We start from the raw sequence: 21,349 nt of genomic DNA on the forward strand, positions 1-21,349 counted from the left end.
ACTTACATTCAGTTGAACAACATAAAATACAGCCACTCAGAGAGAAAAACAAAATCATAGTCACAAATGTGTACTGGAAGCTGTCAATGCAGCCAGATGGGTAAGTGGGCAAAACACACAAACATGCGCCCCCACAGAAGTGTGCTTTGCCATCCATTGTTAACATAATAGCTGCACAGTAGCTGATAAGAAGTAGTAGACCCCCCAAGTCTATGGCATCTAGGTTTATGCCCTTAAACTTAATGCTGAACATCTGACTCAGGGATGATTTTCAGGCCAGGAAACCAAGACATATTCAGGCCAACTTTTCCAGTAGAGGAACTGTACCAGCACCAATTATAGGATCTAGAAATTATAGAAACCTTGATATTTACTAGAAATGTAGCCCTCTCCTCTTACTTTCCTGATTTGTAATCTTTAAGAATATCTACTACTTCATAGCTGAATTAACAAAGAGTCTAAGTAACTTCTGATAAATTATTTGTAGCTTAATTTATATAAGCAGATTCATCTGGGAACAGTTCTATTAAAAAAATACATCTTTTAGGAGAAATTATGAATTACTAATAGGGTAAAAGAGGGAGATAAATATAAATAATTAACACGGGAATAATACTTTTATTTGTTTTTAGACTGACTACTGGGTAATTAATTGAGCAACAGGAAATAGTAGAGCAATACTATTATCATGGTTCCTATGTCTTCTTTTTCCTTCAGTTGCCAATACTGAAACTGTAAGACCCAAGGGAGGAATTTGTTCTCGAGAGAACAGTGCTAAACATCAACTCTATCATGGATATACACCCTCGTTGCATCCCTGCAGGCCTAGCAGAACCCCCGTCTAAAAAACCTTTACTGGAGGAGTTCTCTCCCTCCTCCTCTGCTCTTCTTCTATTATGCTTTCTTCAACCAGCTGGACCTTGTATTGTTAGCTATAGCTTGTCATCCTCTTTATGTTTTACATTACTATGAGGAAAACACATCTTTGTCTCTCCCTGGAAATCCTGAGTGGTGCACTGAACAAAGCAACTAATGAGTAAAACCTCTTAAACTGGACTTGCAACCACCTACAACGATACATTACTTTACAGCAGGATGTATTGTAGTCATCGGTTATTTTGTCTATTTCTGATTAATGAGGGGAGGGGGAAGATAACAGTCCAAGTTCAGTTCATGCTAGACAGTTCCTGTACTCTGATGTACACAATGACTACTTGGTGATATCTGCCACTGTGCCATGGATGAAGTTATATCAGAGGAAAGAGAAGTAGTGCCCAGTCAGGGACGAAGGACAATATCAGCACGAAGGAAAAGTAGCCAGAGGAAGAAAAAGGCCACTGTGGAAACTTGAAAGCATGTGAAAATGCTACATTCTCCTGTAAGGTTAAGAATAGTAAAACTAAAATTGCTCATGACCAGAAGCACTTGCATCTCAGGTAGTCTTAAAATGAATGGAATGAGTTTTTCAATCTTAACAGTAGTTTTTTACAGTCACTTTAAAAAAGTCAGTATGATTTTTCATGGTGAAACAACTTTTACAAGTCAGATTCCCATATATGAGAGAGATAATTTGTACATCCTAAACATTATTTGCAGAGCTTACCCTAAAAGCAGAGTCCACTTTCTGTTTCTAATTTAAAAATAGAAATAAAAAAACAGACCGCACCTTCCAATCAGGGTCATGCTTTCTTTTGTCCAAAGATGATTTCTCCCGCTCCTTGGCTTTCTTGTAAGCCTTCTTTTCTTCAGCCATTAGAAGTCTAGCAATTTCCTAAACAAAATCCAGGCACTGTCACTGACTGCAGTTGTTAGTAAACCATTTCTGGACTATTTCCAAAGAATACTGGCTAAACAAATTCACCACCTAAAATGAGCTCACCTCGTCCTGGGCTACTTGAGCTGCTCTCATGTCCACCTGGGTAGCCTATGGTATAGAAAATACAAAAGAACAATTTAATAGAAATCTACATTGTTCCTTCTTTAAAAATCTTCCAGAAAACAAACTGGTATTTGAAAATAGTTTTGATTTACATCCCTGAATTGGATAATCAGTTGGTTATACTTGCACCAGCCAGAGCAGGGTCTATTTTTATCAAATTCTACAGCAGATTCTTTGAGAATTACCAGAACTCAACTACGAAAAGACTGTGGGAAAGTGAGGGTTCCTATGGCCAGGATTCTCACCTGGCCCTGGTCGGCTTGCTCACTGCACACATGTGGGCAATATGTTATTAATGACTCTACATGAAGAGCTCCGCCCAGTGCTCTCTACTGCATGGCTGCAGGCGAGCAGAGAGGCCCAGAGGCAGAGATCGGCCTGCTGCATGCAGACTCGCTCTCAGTGGATGGGGTTCTAGTGACTGACTTTCCACTGTGGGAATAAAGTTGGACATAAACCCTTTCACCCCAAGAACGTTCCATTGTTATTCCTCAGTCTCATTGAATCCATGGTGAACATGTCTGGGGCCGAAACCCACTGGCAAGACCGGGATATGGCATTCTGCTGCCAATGCTTACTCAGTAAGTAAAACTGGACACTCTATCCCTACTTCGATTTTTCTATCCATAAAGAAGATTCCAGTTTCTCAACTTCTCCAGGACTACAATGCCTATTACATAATCTCAAGAATGATCCAATTTAAGATAAACTACTGATTCCTCTGAACTCTTGCATTAAAATTTGCTCACCAAAATTTCTTCTTCTTGCAGTTTTCTAGCAATTTCAGCATCATACCATTCCTGATCCCTGTGGGCCGCTTGTGATGGAGTAGAAACAGCTTCTTTCTTCATCCTTGGCTTCATTCCTAAAAAAAGCCAGTATAAGGCAACCAACTTTGTTTTCTGAAAAGTTTCAAATGTGAGGATTTAACAATATGAGTACCTGTTGAACCACTCTGTTGTACATCTGAAAACAATGTAAGATTGTATATCAACAATACCTCAATAAAAAAATAAATTTAAAAAAATGTTGCAGACTTTAAGCTATGTAAGTTTTTCTTTAGTATCCAACACTGACAGATGTTGCCACTCCAAAATTCAGTGTAGGGTACACATAAAATCATTTTTTCCCTTAGGCATCGAAGTGGTGGTGCCAATAATCCACACATTTAAACAAAGTTTAACCTGCCACACCCAAACCTGCCTCGTAAAAACTCCCCTCTCACACAGTTTCTTCAACAGTAGAAAATCATGCAAAGATCTAAGTGAGGCCTGGGAAAAATAGTAAGTGGAAAAAGAAGGTTAAATCACTGAAAAAGAATTTAGAAAAAAGAGTCAAAGTTTTAGAGACTCATTGGTCAAGACGGGAGAAATGAAAGGCTTGCTTCTATGTAACTCAGCTTTGCATACCTTACTTCAGAGGCAATAAGAAACAGCATCACCTGGGAGTTTTGTGACAATACCTGTTAGCCAACTAGTGGCCCCACCATGGCTCACTTGCTTTAGATCTTTCCTATAGCTTTGATTGGTTAAATGTTGTTGCTAAACTTTAGGGATGCTATAATATAAAATAACATGAAACGGTGCACAATGACCTCAGAGCACTATTCCTCTGAGGGAAAAGGAACATAGGGGACTGGTGGGGAACTTGGGCTCTTTACTCTGAAATTTTATAAGCAGCATATATTCCTAAGTGGTAAATGCTAAAGGTTATTTCAAAAGTGTGGGTATTTCCCTCTTTTTATACTTTATAATTTATTATTATCCAACAATGTGAATCTATTATATTTAGAAATAATAAAAATTTTTATTGTGGTGAACAAGACCATCTGAAGTGACTTTCAGTAAATGGATTACTGAAGGGAGAAAGAAAATTTACTCCTAATTGCCTATTTCTTTGTATCAGTGGTTCTCAGCCATGGCTGGTATTAGACTCATTCAGTGTTCTTTAAATAAACAGAAATCTTTGACCCAAACCCCAGGGATTCCAATTTAAGGAACCTGGGTGAGATCTGACCTTTGGTAGTTTTAAATCTTCACAGCTGATTCTTATTAGCAATTAGCATTAGAAGTACTAGATTAGTGTATTATGTCCATCAAAATTACTATACATTAAAACAAATTTTAACATAATGCCTCACCACAGTGGATTCACTTTAAACAAAGTGATTGCTTTAAACAGAGAAAAGGAAAGGAAAGGAAAGAAAATACAACTACATTCTAGGTGAATGAAGAGAATTTAAGTTTTCTGATAAAGCCTCTCTTATAGACCCTTAAACCTAGCATAGTGGTAAATCCAAAGGCCACAGACTCATCTGTATGTCCACTGATGAATAAGGAAAATGTGGATATACACACACCACAATGGAATATTATTCAGCCATAAAAAGAAGGAAATCTTGCCATTGGCAACAACATGGATAGACCTTGAGGGCATTATGCTAAGTGAAGTAAGTCAGACAGAGAAAGACAAAATACCTTATGATCCCAATTCTATGTAGAATCTTAAAAAAAGCAAACAAACAAAAAGACAAACTCATAGATAGAACAAATTAGTGGTTGCCAGAGGCATTTTGGGGGAGAGGGAAAATGTGTGAAGTCAAACTATACAAACTTCCAGTTATAAAATAAATGTCTTTGAGATATAATGTATAGCATGAAGACTTTAGTTAATAACACCATACTGCATATTTGAAAGTTTCTAAGAGAGTAGATCTTAAAAGTTTTCATCATTAAGAAAAAAAGAAATTTTACCCTATATATTGTAACAGATGTTAACCAGATTTACCATGTCACTTTGCAATACATACAAATACAGAATTATTATGCTGCATACCTGAAACTAATATGTTATATGTCAACTATACTTCAATAAAAATAAATAGTTACAATTTGAGGTAATATCTAAGTCCCAAATAGTTAGTAGGAAAATAGTTTAACTCTTGATATATCACTCTGGAACTTACATGTCTCCTAAGAAGGGTAACTCCATAGCCTGGAATGCTAGATTTCTGGACTGACAGGTACTGCCCACTCTATGTACTGTCCTCTGTACCAGAGGTGGAAAGAACTTCTGTAAGTGTGCAAGAAGGAACTCCACATAGTCACTGCAAGACCATCCTTACAGAAAAGATACTTCAAAAAACTTGTAAACATACTTAATGAAGGAAATTAATAATAGCTGCCCTTATCTTGGAAGCCCAAATATAATGTGGAAACCAGCTTTCAAAAGATCAGGTGTGCCATATTTTTAACAGCTTCACATTCATTTCTTAATCTAATTCTTCCTTGGTGTCCTTTTTTGTTCATGTTCTCCAGTTTATGGAGAACCTCCCTCAATAAACACAAATGAAGATTATCTAAAAACAAATTCTGATAGAATATAAAATTGTTAAAAGAATTGATATTGAAGACAAACTTATTTCAAGCTTGAGATAAGGTAAAATGATGACTGATAAATTATTTGATATCATGCAAGATTATTTTGTAATAAGCCAGTCTGACACTTAGGGAAAAAGCCAGAGTAAAAAGAGAAGTATTATTGCCCTGAAAGGTTGGAAGTTAGCCTGAAGAAAATCATTAGGTTATTATTTAACAGCTCAATAGAAAAGTTAATCTCAAAGATGGTATGGTTTTACTGCCCTTTAGAAAGTAAACCAATCTTACATTTAACTTAGCAATTTCATTTTGCACTCCTTTTTCAACCAACTATAAAATCCTGTCCTGCAAAGGATCTAAGCACGAATTCTTTGTCATCCTGCTAGTTTCTTTATTATTAAGTAAAACTTCAGCCTACAGTAACATGAAGAATTATGCTTTTACAACAAGAATAGATAAACCAGTACCCAGTAATTGTATCTTAATGTAATCCTCTAACTATTCAAGGAGTTCACAAAATCAAATGCCTTTAGGAGCCAGGAGGTAAAATTTGTAAAGTAAGTGGAATATAAAATGATACACACTAGCAGCTATATTATAGCCACTTCAGTATCTGCCCAGCCACATTATTTTTTTCAACTCTTGTGCTGGAAAAAAAAAGAAAGAAAAAAAAATTTTGCCTACAAGTCCACTGTGACTCAGTGTTTATATTTTCCTAATAGTTTCACCCTCCCTAAGCTTGTTTCAGATACTCTCAAGTGTCACTAAAAGCCATAAAGGTAAATCAGCCTTCAGGGCACACTTGTAAGGGCAGATTCACAGAATCCTGGAAGTAGAAGCCAGTGTAATCACTGCTGCTCACCCAACACCTTTAACACTCCAACATATCCTTCTAAATATGGATATAGTATAACTTTCTCATGAAGCCTGCTCCAGATAGATTATATCACTTCCTTTTACTCTCCCACAGCTCTTTGTTTAAAGTATGTCTCATTTGCAAATATTTGTTTACATATGCTTTGTTTTGCCTTGACTTATTAACCCTCTGAGCTCAGATTCAAGAATAAATCCCCAAACAAAGCATGAGGCAAAAATATTTTTAGCATATACTCAGTATGGTATACTGAAATGAATTTTCATTTTCTTTACAGTCAAGTCCTTTAATAACATAAATAACTAACATGATAGGATGAAATAACATAATAGGAAGAAGCAATTGGATCAACCTGAATGTGCAACTTAGAAACCAGTTTCCAGACCAGAAGTAGAGACTGGCTGGGCAACACAATAAGGAAGAAAATAGGAACAGATGTATCCTGGGCACTCCTTTTTCAAAAACCTTGCATCTCTGTAAAACTTCAATAAGAATAAAACAGCACTTAACAGGGAGATGAGTATGGTTTAACAAAAATACCAGCGTAGTGCTATGATTTCTGGTACAGTCACCTGAAAAGCATAACCACGGCAGTTTCCAAATAAGAACAGAGAGAACCACTACTGTGTCAATGACGGGCTTCAGAGTTCAGCCTCAGAGATGCCAGAAGCTTAAGTCTATATTTGCCTCCTTCCTACACAAATACCACACTGGCGCTTTAAAAAACCCAATTGCAGAGTTGGAGTTGAAGGTTAGAGCATAAAAGTAACTTAAGGGAATGCTTTTCAAACTTTAAGTATGTAAGAATTACCTCTAGGTCTAAAACAAACCCAAACCGCCAGGTTGTACTCCAGAGATGCTAATATATTGGAGACCCAGAAATCTGCATTTTTAGGAAATAGCCCAAATGGTTCTGACAAAAATAGACTGAGGTTCACAATTTGAAGAATGTTGTTTAAGAGACTGCCTACCAATCTCTCTCCCCTTAAAGATGGGAAAAGATGAGGTCAAGAAAATCTATTACTTCCAGCCCTGCTGTTGTTCTAGTATGGCAAATTGAATGAAAGCAGTGTCAGCAGATCTTCTGGGTTCACTGAATTAACATCAGAAACTCAAGAGTTTTGATCTGGTATCAGAATCTCTATTGTACAGTCTTGGAAAATAAAGAATTGTATCTGGGATGGCACATCGACTGCAAGCTGGGGCTGGAGGAACCTTGTAAAAAATCAGAGTATTCTCACAGAAGTCAGAAAGGGAAAAGTGCAAATATTTGTATCTTCTTACAGACTTGAGATTAATGAACATCTTTTGTAATACCTGGCTCCAGGTTTTATTCCAAAGTCAAGGACAGAAATAGACAGAAAGAACAGGTTGCTTAAGATGCTTATTAAATACATTTGTTTGAATATAGTTCTATACATATAACACCCATACTTGCAACGAGACTGTCCTTATTACCTGTGCTATGGAGTTGGAGCCGTTTCTCACTCTCTGAGAAGGGCGGAGTCCTGAGCCTGTGTTTCCTTTCTCTGTGCTCACCTTGCCCATGGTCCCTCCCACACAGAGCTTCCTTGCAGTGAAGCCCTGCTTTCTGAGAGGACTTGGGTGAAAGTCGGTCTTGGTGTCTGGACTGTTTTTCCAAATTCCGAGTGCGATGGCTACTGTTAGCCTCCCAGTCATCAAATTCAGTGCTCAGAAACACCTCACCACTGATCTTGGGAAGTGGAGGTCTCCGGAGCTTCTCATGATCAGACTGTTTCCTTTCATGCTGTTCAGTGTTAATTTTGCTATTGTCCCTCACTTTGCCCAAACTAGAGGATGACAGAGACTTCTCTGATGACCAGTGCTCTTCCAGTTCTTCCAAGTTCTCCACTGGATGTTTGGTTTTCTCCTTCCTCTGCTTCACAGTGCTTCCATCACTTTGGAGTCTATAAGACCTTGAGACTCCAGAACCCAATTCCCTTGCCCTCCTTGACTGTGGCAGGTCTGAGTGGAGGTGGAGGGATGTGAAAAATAGAAAGGCAGGTTAACTTAATCAGAGTATGAACTCACTACACAGGACAGGGCCCAAATTTAACATATTTTAAAATGGAGACTATTTATTCAACTTTACAAACATAAAAGAGGGGATGGGTATTTATTGGAGTGATCCATGAATACATGAAGGACTCTGGGTACATAGCCAAAAAGGTAAAAGACTAAAATAAAATTAAGTGAAATAAATTTGAAAGAGCTTAATCATGATTAGGGAGAGTTAACACAGTACTTTGATCTTTAACAATAAGAAAGATTACAGTAATTAACCATTAAATTCTACTCATAAAACCAACTTGAACCACTATGGCAGGGAATGTAGGGGTTGAAGGAGTCTTATAAAACAGAAAAGAACTAAGCTTTGTGATAACTAAACGTTCTAGTCAGAGGCTTTCAAATATTTTTATTGGAAATAACAATAAATCTGCATCAGAATGTTGCTACTTTCTACTTAGCTCAAAAAAATGACCACAGACTAGCATTCCTCTATCCTCTCCCCTACATTCCCAGCCATATTATAGTTCAGTGTGGAAGAATACAGAGTAGAGGAGAATTTTAAGTGAGTCAGTGACCCTGTTCTCTTTAGATAACTCTGCTTCCAATCTTATTTGGAAGGCAGAGGAAAAAGTTAAAAAGGGATACCATAATAGAATACATAAAAAGGAGTCACTTCCTAAATTCATTTTTTAAAACTTCATGGAATTATATGTGATTAAATATACAAGTCCCTAAGTTTAACAAACTTCAAAAACAGCACATAGCTGGTTTCATTTGTCAGGTTTCATTTAAGCATAAGCACCCTGTGAAAACAAAGAAGTAAATTAATGTGCACTTTGCAATTTACTTTAATGTTTTCTAAGAATTTTAGTACATTTTGGAAATAATAAAAAGAAATCCAAATTGCATGGAAAATTGCTAAGATAGCTAAGATATGTCCCCTGATGGAATCAGCTACTTGCTGAATTGCATTCAAACAGCTACCTCTAATTTGATGGGATGTAGGAGAAATAAAGAGTTATGCATTTTCTTAGTTTTTAGTTTTTTCTGTTGTTTGTATTGGTTTGGATTTCTTTTTTTAATTTATTATTGCGAACATAATAAAGGAATAAAAGGAGGAGAGGTATGTCCTAAACGAAATACCGATGCCATAGCTTCTCAAAACATCAAATTGTTTCCTCTTGAGCTTCCCAAAGAAAATTGCTTCAAAGACGACATCTACATTATTGGAGTAATCCAAAATTTAAATCTTTTTTCCAAAAGTCTGTAAAAGTATTTATCTTCATAATTCATGGTTAAATTTATTTTTTACATAAAAGTAAAAGTGAAAACAGAACAATGACTCTTTGTGATAAAAAAAAATTTATCCACTCTTTTAACCAAACTATTAAGTGTTTCTTGACAACTAAGAAAGAATCAATTTACTGCTGTGAATTAATATAATATTGGCAGCTCCTAAAAAGATGACCACATCCAGGGAACAATGCTTTAGTGTTAATGCCAATGTTCCCACAGAGAGCTGCATGAGTGAAGTCTGCCTTTAGGCCCCAAAGAAACAAGAATGATTTTGTCTTTGACATGAGTTTGAGTACACAGCTGTTTTACTGTTGCTGTTTTTAATTCTTTCTATAATTACATTAATAATTTTATTTTAGGTAAATGAATCTGAAGAATTAGACCAGAGCTATCACTACATTTTCACAGAACTGACAGGAAAAAATAATTTGTCTAGTTCACTTATTGTGATATCTTTAACCTGAGAAAGAAATAAAAAGAAAAAAAGACAGGTGGAGGAATCTATTTGAATCCTTTAAAATCTTGTCCAGTTAAAACTGAGACACATATGTTTCCTGGGACCAAGTTATTTGGCAAATATAATTAACTTCTTTATAGCCAATACATATACATATGTATATCACAAATATATGTAAATAAATACACACATATTTTATTTGTATGCCTCCCTGTTTGTCTTTCAAAACTAGATGGTTTTTGTTTGAATATACAAACTACTGTTATACACACATAACATTGATTTATATATTAATAGTAGTACTTCAGAGTTTGTCTTCACCAAAATTACATTATTTGATTTACTCAACATCCGTATGAAGGATGTATTTATCATCTCCATTTTATTATAAGAAAAGTCTTACTATGATTATAGTAGATAATTTCCTAAACATTACTAGCTGTTTTATGGAAAGGATGGAACTTGAACCTAGATCTTACAACTCCAAAGACCATGACTTTAATAAAATAAACCCTATTATGCCTGTAACACAAGTAAGCAGCTTTGAAAGAAAAACATGGATTCACAAATGAAAAAGATATACTACTTTGGCCGAAATAAATCTGACAGATGTTTGGATAGTTTCAAATTTGTAGAAAAATCCATAAATGATCATTTTAAAGACATTAATTTATTAAAAGCTGAAAAGACCGCTTCTGTAATGGTATATTGCGATTATTACTAAGTAAGGTAAAGATCATTCTACACATAAAGACAGAGAAGTACATTTAAAGAATATTCCCTAATGTGTTGGGAAAGGACCACTGCAAAAAACCATCAGGATTTCTTTGTAAATATGAGCTGAATTGTAATGTGATTTCTGTGGAACTCTACTTGGTCTTCTCAAGGGCATACAAGTGAGGATCACATGTTCAGCAATATATAATCTCTCAACAACACAACTGAAATTCCAAGTTACATGCATGTGCTAAGGAGGTCACTTCTTCTATTCCCAATTCTCCCCCAACTCCAAAAAGGTGGCATCTATGCCACTCTCTAAAAGTTCACAGAAGCAATTAAAATACATACAAATTTTTTTAACTTTCAGGTACTCAGAAATATCACTGGATTTCCTGCCCTAGAAATGTGAATCAGGAAGACAGCACTCTCGTCCAAACAACCAGATTTGAGTCTCAATTTCAGTTAGTATTAAGTTTTAATAGAGGAAGGCTACAATGAATACTTAAGTGTACTTAATTACTTGCCATCCTAAGGTTTTTACAGATGTCAAAGTTTTAAAGTTATTCTTATTTGCAGTGAGAAAAATTAAAAATAAAAATAAACAAAGAACACCAGACCACAGTCCGAAGATTTTAATTAAAGCCGAAGAGTACCTCTTTATCTTTCTTCTGGCCATGTAGCAAAATACGGTAATAATTTTTCTTTTTAAATAATATACTACATGATTTCATTAGAAAGAACAACATAAAGAAAATGGCTATCAAAAAAGAGCTGAGCATTTTATTTTATATATGGAGGAAAAACACATCAAGCAATAAGAAGAGTGTCAACCTGCTTACTAATTATGCCACAGAGCTGAGCTCTGCTGGTGACAATAATTTCAGAGCAATATGACTCGGCAAGATAGTGCTCAAACTGTAATAATCTTATCTTGTACATATTCATTTCTTCCTTTCTACTTAGTAAAGACAAAGACCTACTTATCTTTTATAATGAAATCGTAGAGAAATATCAACAGTTAGTTAGCAAGGGCCTTTGGAATCACTGAACTTAAAACTTTTACTCTCTAGAAGTTGCCTTTAGGTTTTATTTACTTGTTATTCTAAGTATCGTCTCCAAGCTGAATTACAATAAATACTGACACTATAAATTATAGGACATGTCTTTCTTTTGGCAGATCTTTGAAAAGGGCTGAACAGTACTTGCAAATACTCATTTCCCAACACTTCTAAGAACCACCACCACCACGATTACCACCACCACATCCTCACCAGCACCACAATGCATAAGCGGGGATGAGAGGAGAGAAGCTTTGAAGGGACTTCTCTCCCTCAGACATATTTCTGGATGGTAATCAAATAGCAAAGCAAGCATCAAGAGCCAAAGATAAACAAATAGTCTTAAAATTCAATTCTGTAATCAGCAAGTTTAACCATTGGCCTATGTTTAAAAGATAAGCACAGAGAAAAAAGCTTTGTTCCAGGAACTTATGCATGGTGCACCTTCTTTATTATTCATGCCACTTTGCTGCTTCAAACAGTACCTCCCAGACTTACCTAAGAAAGACCACACCTAGGGATTCATCTGCCCTTTCCCACTCCCCAGTTTATGTGATTAGAATATAATACAGCACTCCAAGTAGCTAAAGCCCAAAAGAATGCATGCCAAACATTGCAAACCATATCCAAACTTTAACAGCCATAAAAATGGCTCTGGTCATCCAACTAAGGAACAGACGAATTCATTAGATTCATATAGAATTCCACCACAAATCTAAGAGGGCCCTGATATCCCTTCATGGACAAGTTTTAAGGGGTGTCTTGCAGTTGAGTCTAAGGATAGATTAAGTCATGATGTAGGCACTGTTACCTCCATCTTCATAATAGTAACTATCTCCATAAGCACTGGCCCCAGAGGACTCTGGAAAGTGTTTCTTCCGCTTTTTCTCTTCCTGTAACTCCTTTTCTTGCAAAAGGCGTGCTATGTCCTGCAAATATGAAGAGAATGGAAATGAGTATTTCCACAGAATGAACAAACTCCACATGACGACTCTCCTCCATATGGTAGGTCAATGCTTAGACATTCCACTACCAAGCTTCTGAGGGCTGTCTACTCCTCCCCAGACTTCTGGCATTAAGCTTCTGGTAGTCAAACGCCACAGACGATTGCTCGACAGAGGTGGCACATCATACAGATGAGCAAGAAAGCCTTTTTTTGTTTATTGAAATTTATATCTCACTCAACCTGAAGATATTCAAACCTAGTACTCCTAAAGCTACTTATGCAACAGAATCTTAAAAATACATATTTGTGGGCCCTTTTCCCAAGACGACGATTCAGTAAGTCTGGATGGGAAGAGTGAAGTAATGTGTAAAACTTCATAAACTGTAACTTAATTTAAAACATTTCAAAAGAATTATTCAGCTGATTCTGATTCAGCTTTGCATTAGAGTACCACTGTCTTGACTGAAAAAACGAAGTCTTCCTCCTGTCGCCCCTCTGCTTCGGTCTCCAGGCAAGTTTTTAAGCAGTTTCAGAGCGATGAATAACATTCTACCCTGTCCCCAAAAAGATTGCCATCCCCTATGAAAACAAAGGTATATACAAGTAACTACAACACAACTAAATCATAAATCCCTCAAAACAAGGGTAAAAAAGTCTATGGGAATACACAAGAGGGGATAGTATTTCTGCTTAAATGAAGTAATACAAGTCTTCACATTTGTGTTAGGTTTTGAACAAGAGCCAATTCCAAAAGGTAAAGTAAGGAGAGAGAACATCAGCAAAGTTAGGAACACTTTAGGTAGGCATCAATCTAGGGAAAACCAAGAGGCCAATTCAAACACTGGATGTGGGGTGCTGCAGAGAAAGGTGAAGCTAGGAAAACAGTCTGAGGCTACATCACAGACACTCCTTATAGACAACCTTAAGAAGTCTTAAGTCTATGATATAAGGGATGAAGGGTTACTAAGTTTGAGCTAGAGAGTAACAGTGTTCTGTATCTGAAGATTATTTCTATGAAAGCCCCATAAAATAGCAGCAATCTTGTTCATGTACACTGAAAAGGTCCTGTCACTAGATTTTTAAAGATCATACAAATATGGCAATAATATTCACTGGTGTAAATAGTAACAACAGTCATAGGTGGTTTTAGGTGCTTTCTTTATAAGGAATACAAGAAGCACTTTGATATCAATAATGGTAAATTTTGAAGCAAGAATTAATTACTATTTCCTCTTCTGCAATTTTCTGAAAAGTCAAAATGAAGAATATTCTAAGATTGGGAAGCAAACTTAAAACAAAATCAATGAATCAATTTCTTCCCACCAGTGTAGAAACAATACTGAGGACAGACGGATTAGCAAAGATTATCTGTATACTCAGCTTTTAATGTTCGTCAAAATAGCCTTACAAATCTATGTTACATTTATGTTAAATAAATAGCTAAATTCAAGCTTAAATATACTATTAATGCCTTCAACTGATTTTTATGCTAGAAGCTTCTCATAAAACTGTGTGAAATACATATATATATATATCTATGTGTGTTCGTGCGTGTGTGTATATATGTATGCATGTATTTGATAAATAATCTATGTAAAACCCTTGCTATATAATATCACACACTTGAGCAGGCACTCACAAAATGTGTCACAGAATGAGAGTTAACAGAATCCTACTTAAACAAGCATAAACTGCATGCAAAGAAATCTGAATTTCTAATACAGAAAAAAATCCCCTAAATCTGGAAATTAGGATGATTTTCTTCTCCCTTCTAGTTCAAGCCAGAGATGCTTCAGAAATACTGGGAGATAAATATTAAGTACTAAAATATATTTATTTAGGCTTCCATTCTTTATCTGTACAATCAAGAGTTTACACTAATCAATCTTAAAGTCAAATGTCTTGACTACCTAATGCAGCATTTTAATAAATCTGTGTGACAAGGTGCCAGAGCCTGTGCCAGGTTTGAAATCTTATATTTGAAATCTTATAAAGTAATACGTCAATTAGTTAGAGAGAGAGAAGTGGGACAGATAACTTGTTCTCCCAAAACTAGTATTTGCTACACAATTTCTCAAATCCCTGTTTTACTGAAAAATAGGGAGAAAATGCAAAACTTTCCTGAGTTGCCTTGTTAACTAAGCACCCAATACTTCATTTTCCTTCATAGGCAACATTTCCCTTGTTATAACTGAGTAAATGCATAAAGGAAAATGACCAGATCCAACTGCCAGCATAAATTATTAAATTACACTCCTGGGACCTTATAATTGCTTTCCTGCTATTGAATTTAGTCCTAATGAATACACAGTAATAAGCTGTTTTCTCAGTGTGAAGAACCAGGAGAGAAACAAGGATGATGTCCTATCTTTACAATCCATTAACTGGTCGAGAGATTTTAATCAAGTAGAAAAAATAATAATCATAACGTGTCATGTACCTTGGCACCCAAGACTTTTGCTCTTTTAAGCTCTCAGCTCTTTTTGGAGTAAGCATCTATTGGAAGAGAAGAAAGGCAAGCTAGGCTTGAGGAGGGAAAAGATAAAGGATTCAATGGAAAACGGCTGCCATATTATAACCCGTTTAGCCCAAGTCAGTTCTCCTCTGTGCTTTCCAACATTGCTATGCAATGACTCCAGTTAGTTGATATAAAAATTTCCCTCAAGCAAGCCAAAGAGGCAATTATTAGTCACAATGCTTGGATGCAGCTTAGTCACCCTTGACATAAACAATCTTGGTCTTTAGCTTCCTTCCTGTTAAAAAATTAAGCTTGAATAGCATTTTCCAAGCTGTGTTCCTGAGAATACTGGTCTCAAAAGTTTCTCCAAAACTCACAAAGCATTCAATGGAAGGCATGATTATTTACAACTCTTTAAAATGCATATTAGGGTATTTTAAAACTTTGATAAAAGAAACCTGTTATCTTCCTATAACCCAGAATTTCCAAATTTACAACAGAAGGCTTTTTTTTTCCTACATAAAGAATATAAATCTTATGGAATTAGTATGCTACAAAACACAACTTGGCAAAACATATCTAAAAGAACGCATAAGCCCATCTGAAGTCATTTTCAATTATTTCATAATTAATCATATTAACCAGGTATGCTTACTTTGGGCTAATATATAATAACAGTTGTACAGAAGATTTTCCAGTATATACATTTATTTCAATGAGAATTTACCATTATATCTCATCTCTCCCTTTTTTGTTATACAAACTCACCCAACCCTGGAAAATTGAAAACTGTGAGAAAAAGAAAGGACACAATTAAGGATCTCTAGAACGCTACAGGAAAGTCATTTTAATGAAAACAGATTTACTGATAAGCTTCAATGGGCTACACATTTAGCCTCAGATGTGCAGACAAACAAATCATCTGGTCAATATCCTGAAAGTTCTTATCTAGTAAGTGGTAGAAGCAACATGAGCGGCATAATGTAGGACATGCAAATATGAGTGATCTGAGAGGCTTTAGCACAAGAGGCAGTGGAGCCCAGAGGAGCCTGGCACATCTTCCTCAAGTAGATGACAAATTACTGAACCATGGTGTTGGATTCCTTGGGGGTACTTTTATGGTGTATATAATTTTATATTAAGGTTATTTCTCCCTCAAAGTTTTTACCTTTATCCTTCAATGATAGTGAGTTTCAAAATGAGGAAATCCGTGGTATAAAAAAAATCAAGGAGATCTGAAAATGTGATTGTCAAATGACTGTCAGAAAGAAAAAAAAAAAAAGGAAAGCCGTACCATTTCATTAGATGGCTAAATTTCTTTATTAACTAGAAATTAATATTTTAACATCTAACTCAGCAGGGACTCGAGCAGATATAACCCCAAAGGGTTATAAAACCAGAAAACAAGATAATATCAGTTCTATGGATAAAAAAACACAATGTAACAAAGATAAGAAATAAGCATTTTCTCAACCAGAAGCTGCTTCTCACTCTCTTTTCTGGCCATATATGTATAAACTTATTTTTAAAAACATGGGAAAAGAATTAGTAGCTAAAATATATTGCCATATGAACTACTGTCTAAATATTAGCAAATTATATATTCTTTTAGAATGTGCAATTCTAACTGCTTTAAGAATGTTATGAAAAAGTACCATGGTTCAAACTAGATTAATTTTTAATGTAAATTGGTTACTAAATTTATCCCTGAACAGTTCATACTATAAATTATTTCAAATTTTAACACTAGTGCCACAGACTTTTCATAATATGGTCATGCTAATGTTTACTTAAGCACTTAAAAACTTCCTAAAATAGTTACACATACACATATATTTGAGCCCAGGTCCAAACACTATGTGTATCCATGGATATTCACACACACACACTCACACTTAAGAGTTTTATTAAAGAATAACTAAATTAAATCAACTAAATATACATTTCTCGGTCTTACCAACAGCACTGAAAAATACTTACATTGTGACTAAGGAGTAAAACCCCAGTGGGATTTGTCTGCTTTTAATAATTACAAACTCATACAGTTCAATATTCCCAAAGGCTACAAGCCCCCCTCAACAGGGCACCTAAAGAGAAATGCAACTACTATATTCAAGACACTGTGGTAAAAGAGAGAAAAAAAGGAAGGAAGGGAGAGAGAGAGAAAGGGAGAAAGAAAAAGAAGAGGGGGGAAAGAAATGAGAAGACACAATGTTGGTAAGAATACAGAAGGTTTTCTTTTCTTTTTTCTAAATCTGTCTCTGCATGGAAGCGCTACTTTCCTTCTATCTGTGCTATGTACACATACTATAACAAAGCTAGAAATGCTAAGTCACTCATACTAAGTTGTGACTCTACCTCTCATGTACAATGTTGTTTAGAAAAAAATCTCTGTCCCAAAAGGAAAGGGGCCTTGGATTCTACATCTGGTTGGGGAGGATTAAAAATTACTTGAGAGTTGACCCAAAAAATCTCTAAAAAAGAACTAAGTGAAAATTCACTGAGGAATTTTCCACTCTATTGGTTAATAAAACTTAGTAGCTAAGCAGACTCTACAGGGAAGTAAAAGAGCATAGAGGGAAAAAAAAAAAAAAAGAATTTGGTCAGTTTATGCATAACAGGCAATGTTTTTTCAAGAGTTGGCCAGAAAAATTAGCACTATTGTCCAAGTCCCAGATTTCTCTATGAGGCACCCTGCACTAAGATAAACAAGCATTATGATAAATCCTTCAACAACAAACTATACTCATGCAAATTTTGTTCATTTAATAGTAACAACATACCAGTCAGCTGAGAGTCACATTTTTCTCCGATAAAAAAATATCTTGGCATTGTAGCCAAATCTAATTTAAGGCATTAGCTAAAGAGTCAAAAAGTCTGAATGGTATTTTTAAAGGCTAGTCTCACTAAACAAAAAACTGGGAGATTTTTCATTTAATCTCTCCCCAGTACTGGGAAAAAGGGAGTATTTCAGTATTTCAGTAGCAGTGGATGCCCAGGTAGTGGGAATTCTGTAAAGGCAAGTAAACTCCTGAAGATCCCTCAGATCATACCATACTGGAATGTACTTAAGCCCATTCATTTTCCACCTTTTAGTCAGCATGTATCCTTATTTAAGAGAAATCAGAGTTGTTTTATTATAAAGAGCAAAATGCAGGGAAAACACCTGGCAAGAAAGCAAAACAAAAGAGCAATTATTAACTTAATATGTACCAGAGGCCTTATATATGTGATCTCATTTAAAGCTCACAAGAGCTCTTGAGGGTATGCACAATTAATCATGACTTTTCCATTTTGGAACCTGAGGTTCTGCATGGTTAAGTGAGATGCTGAAAGCCACAGCTAGACGTTCAAGAGCTGAGATTCAAACCCAGGCAAATCTAACTCCACTGTTTACATGTTTTATGTTGTGTCACAGTGTAAGTCAGAAGTGGTCAGGTCAGGGGACCTGAACTGTATAACTATTTCTCTGTAATCATATTATAGCTTGGGACCAATCAATTACTTCTTTAAGCATTAATTTCTCCCTCTGAAAATGGAGCCAATCACTATACTGCACACAGTGATTTCTGTACACAGCACAGTGAATACTTTACATAGGAATACCGTAATTGGTTGCTATTTAGATTCTACATGCCTAAAATAAAGTGTTTTGGTTTCTCCTTCTATCCAATTTTTATGTGAATGGGGAAAAAAAATCACAGGACATGAGTAGCATTTATAAGAAGTCAACTTCATTACTCTGTTATTTTTAAAACAGAAGCTTTCCTGTCCACAAAATATAATCACTTCTTTCAGTTCCCAGTTTTATCCTCAAAGCAGTCTTGACTATAGAAAAGCAACACATCCTGTAGTAAAAAAGAGCTCCTATGATGAAAACAGGAAGGATAAAAAGTAATCCCTAATTCTCACTTGCAGTTCTGATTATCACATAATCGTGGTTTGTTTCTTGAAGAAACAGCTATATACACACACACCAGATGACACACTCACCTGGCATGGAACAATGAGTCTTGCTGACTCAGTAGGAGGATGACTTAATAGGAGTAGCAGTTTACTGATGAACCTCATCATACGTATTTAATAGGGTGATCATATTGTGCTGGTTTGCCCAGACAATCCCATTTTATGTAATTAATAGTGTCCCCCCTTTAATATTGACAAGTGTTTCTGAGTATATGGTCAATCATATGGTTATCCTACTATTAAAAATGATCAATCATTTTCTTCCTTAATATAATTAAAGACCGTCACCAAGAACAGCACAACAGATGTGAAGCAAGGCAGACACAGGATCAATGCAAATTGAAAAGGCATTGTTTGTAACAGATGCTGAAAAGAAAGACAAAAGCAAGTTACGGGTTAACTGCAAACTGAAGTGTTTTTACAAACCAAATACTATTGCTAATTTTAGTGATTTTCATCTTTAAAAACAATGTAATTTAAAAATACATACAGAATCAAACAGATTAGAGTTCTTTCGGGCTGCATAACATAGGAGAGTTAAATCATTAACAAAATAGAGTGAGAGCAATGAATACTCCCTGACTCTTACTCAGGTGACACTCAAGGCCTGTTCTTTCTAAAGTTATGGAATAACCCACAGACAGACACCCTATATTGGGTTGAATTGCATCCCCTAAAAAATTTCATTTCTACTAAGCACCTCAGAAAGTGCCCTTATGTGGAAACAGGGTCTTTACAGATGTAATTAGTTAAAAGGCAATCTTACTGGATTAGGATGAGTTCTCAATCCAATGACTGGTGTCCTTGTAAGACAAGAAGAGAACATAAAGATGCAGGGAGGAAGGCCATGTGACAATGGATAAAGAGACTGAAGCAATGCAATTTTAAGCCAAGGACTGCCAATGATTATCAGGAGTCACCAGAAGCCAGAAAGAGGCAAAGAAGGATCTTTCCCAATAGGGAGCATAGCCTTGCCAAACCCCTGATTTAGAGTTCTTAAACTCCAGGACTGTGAGAGAATAAATTGTTGTTTAAAGCCTTCAAGTTTGTGGTAATTTGTTAAAGCAGCCCAAGGAATCTAATCCATACCTTATGTCAAACTATTCATATCATCTTTTAACATTTCCCCACTTAGATCAAGGGGCAATAAAACAGCGGTCCACGGAGAGAAATACTTGGACTATATAACCCAAAAGAGAAAAGTTCTGCTGCCCATTCAGCAACCTTACACAGAGCCCATGGATACAGAAGTAACTGCTCCAGAGCTGAGCAGCCCTTCCTCCAAGCAGTGGAGGTGATTAACTAAGCTGTACCTCATCCTTCTTCTCCTGAATGCGTCGTCTCTCTGCCTCAATAGCCAGCTTCTCCTGAATTTCCTGAGCAATTTCACAGTCTTGTTGTTCACTAAAAAACAAAGGTGAAAACAATATGAATAAGGAACGATTTTTCCTAAAACAGTTTACTGAATACTCACTATGAGCCAGTATACATTTTTATCACACTTAATCCTCACAATAATGATGCAAGGAGTATTGTCATATTTTACGCATGAAAAATATGAGATCCAGAGTAGGGAAATAATTTCCCTAAGATCACAGATAAGTAGCAGAACCAAAATCTGATCCCCAGACACTACAATGGAGAGCTCCATGCTTTTTCTACACTACCATATCACCTTACCCTACTGGGGTCTTTTTTCCCAAGATTCTGCAAAGGAGATGTACATTATGCGATTAATATCCACAAATATCCAATATACATTATAGAGTACACAGAAAAAAACCATCAATAACACTATGGTCTTCTAGAGGTGATGGTATGACTTTAAAATGATTTTTATAAATTTTTTAAATTTGGTATCTTTTTTTTTGTTTCAATAATGTTTTTAAAAAGAGGGAAAATGTATATATTCCCCAACTTCAGTTCCCAATAGGAACCTCTCTGGTTGATATAGTTTTCTTAATACTCTCACCACTAAGTAAACCAAATGTTATAATACTGTTACTACCATAGCTTTGTTTTGTTATGGCATTCAACAAAGATTTAAAAAATACCTGCTATGGTCCAAAAACTGCTTAACACTGAGGACACAGAAATGAGTAAATCTTTATCCTGCGCTCAGCAGCTCACAATATATTTTGGTGGGAGAAACAGACCCTTTATAATAGCACCTCTAAAATAGCAGTTCCAGCAGAAAATAGGGTTTGGGATGGCCACAACTATACAA

The 21,349-nt window shown here is 35.8% G+C and overlaps 1 protein-coding gene across 8 annotated transcripts in view; it reads right to left on the reverse strand.

The window, feature by feature from the left end:
• Positions 1-21,349, reverse strand: part of CCDC50 (coiled-coil domain containing 50) — a 260,855-nt gene that overhangs the window by 208,296 nt on the left and 31,210 nt on the right. For 6 of the 8 annotated variants that reach the window (XR_012129292.1, XR_012129291.1, XR_012129293.1 and 3 more), the window contains exons 4-9: positions 20,436-20,526; positions 12,564-12,681; positions 7,649-8,176; positions 2,689-2,804; positions 1,880-1,924; positions 1,667-1,771 (exon numbers count right to left, since the gene is read on the reverse strand). Coding sequence is in view for 4 of the 8 variants with exons in the window: in XM_073231911.1 (XP_073088012.1) it covers positions 1,667-1,771; positions 1,880-1,924; positions 2,689-2,804; positions 7,649-8,176; positions 12,564-12,681; positions 20,436-20,526 (1,003 nt within the window). In the remaining 4 variants the exon portion in view is untranslated. The remainder of the gene's footprint in view (positions 1-1,666; positions 1,772-1,879; positions 1,925-2,688; positions 2,805-7,648; positions 8,177-12,563; positions 12,682-20,435; positions 20,527-21,349) is intronic. The other 2 variants (XR_012129294.1, XM_017667628.3) reach the window with 1 other exon arrangement.

Source organism: Manis javanica, chromosome 3, assembly GCF_040802235.1.
Source record: "Manis javanica isolate MJ-LG chromosome 3, MJ_LKY, whole genome shotgun sequence".
In the NCBI taxonomy this organism is placed as follows: Eukaryota; Metazoa; Chordata; class Mammalia; order Pholidota; family Manidae; genus Manis; species Manis javanica.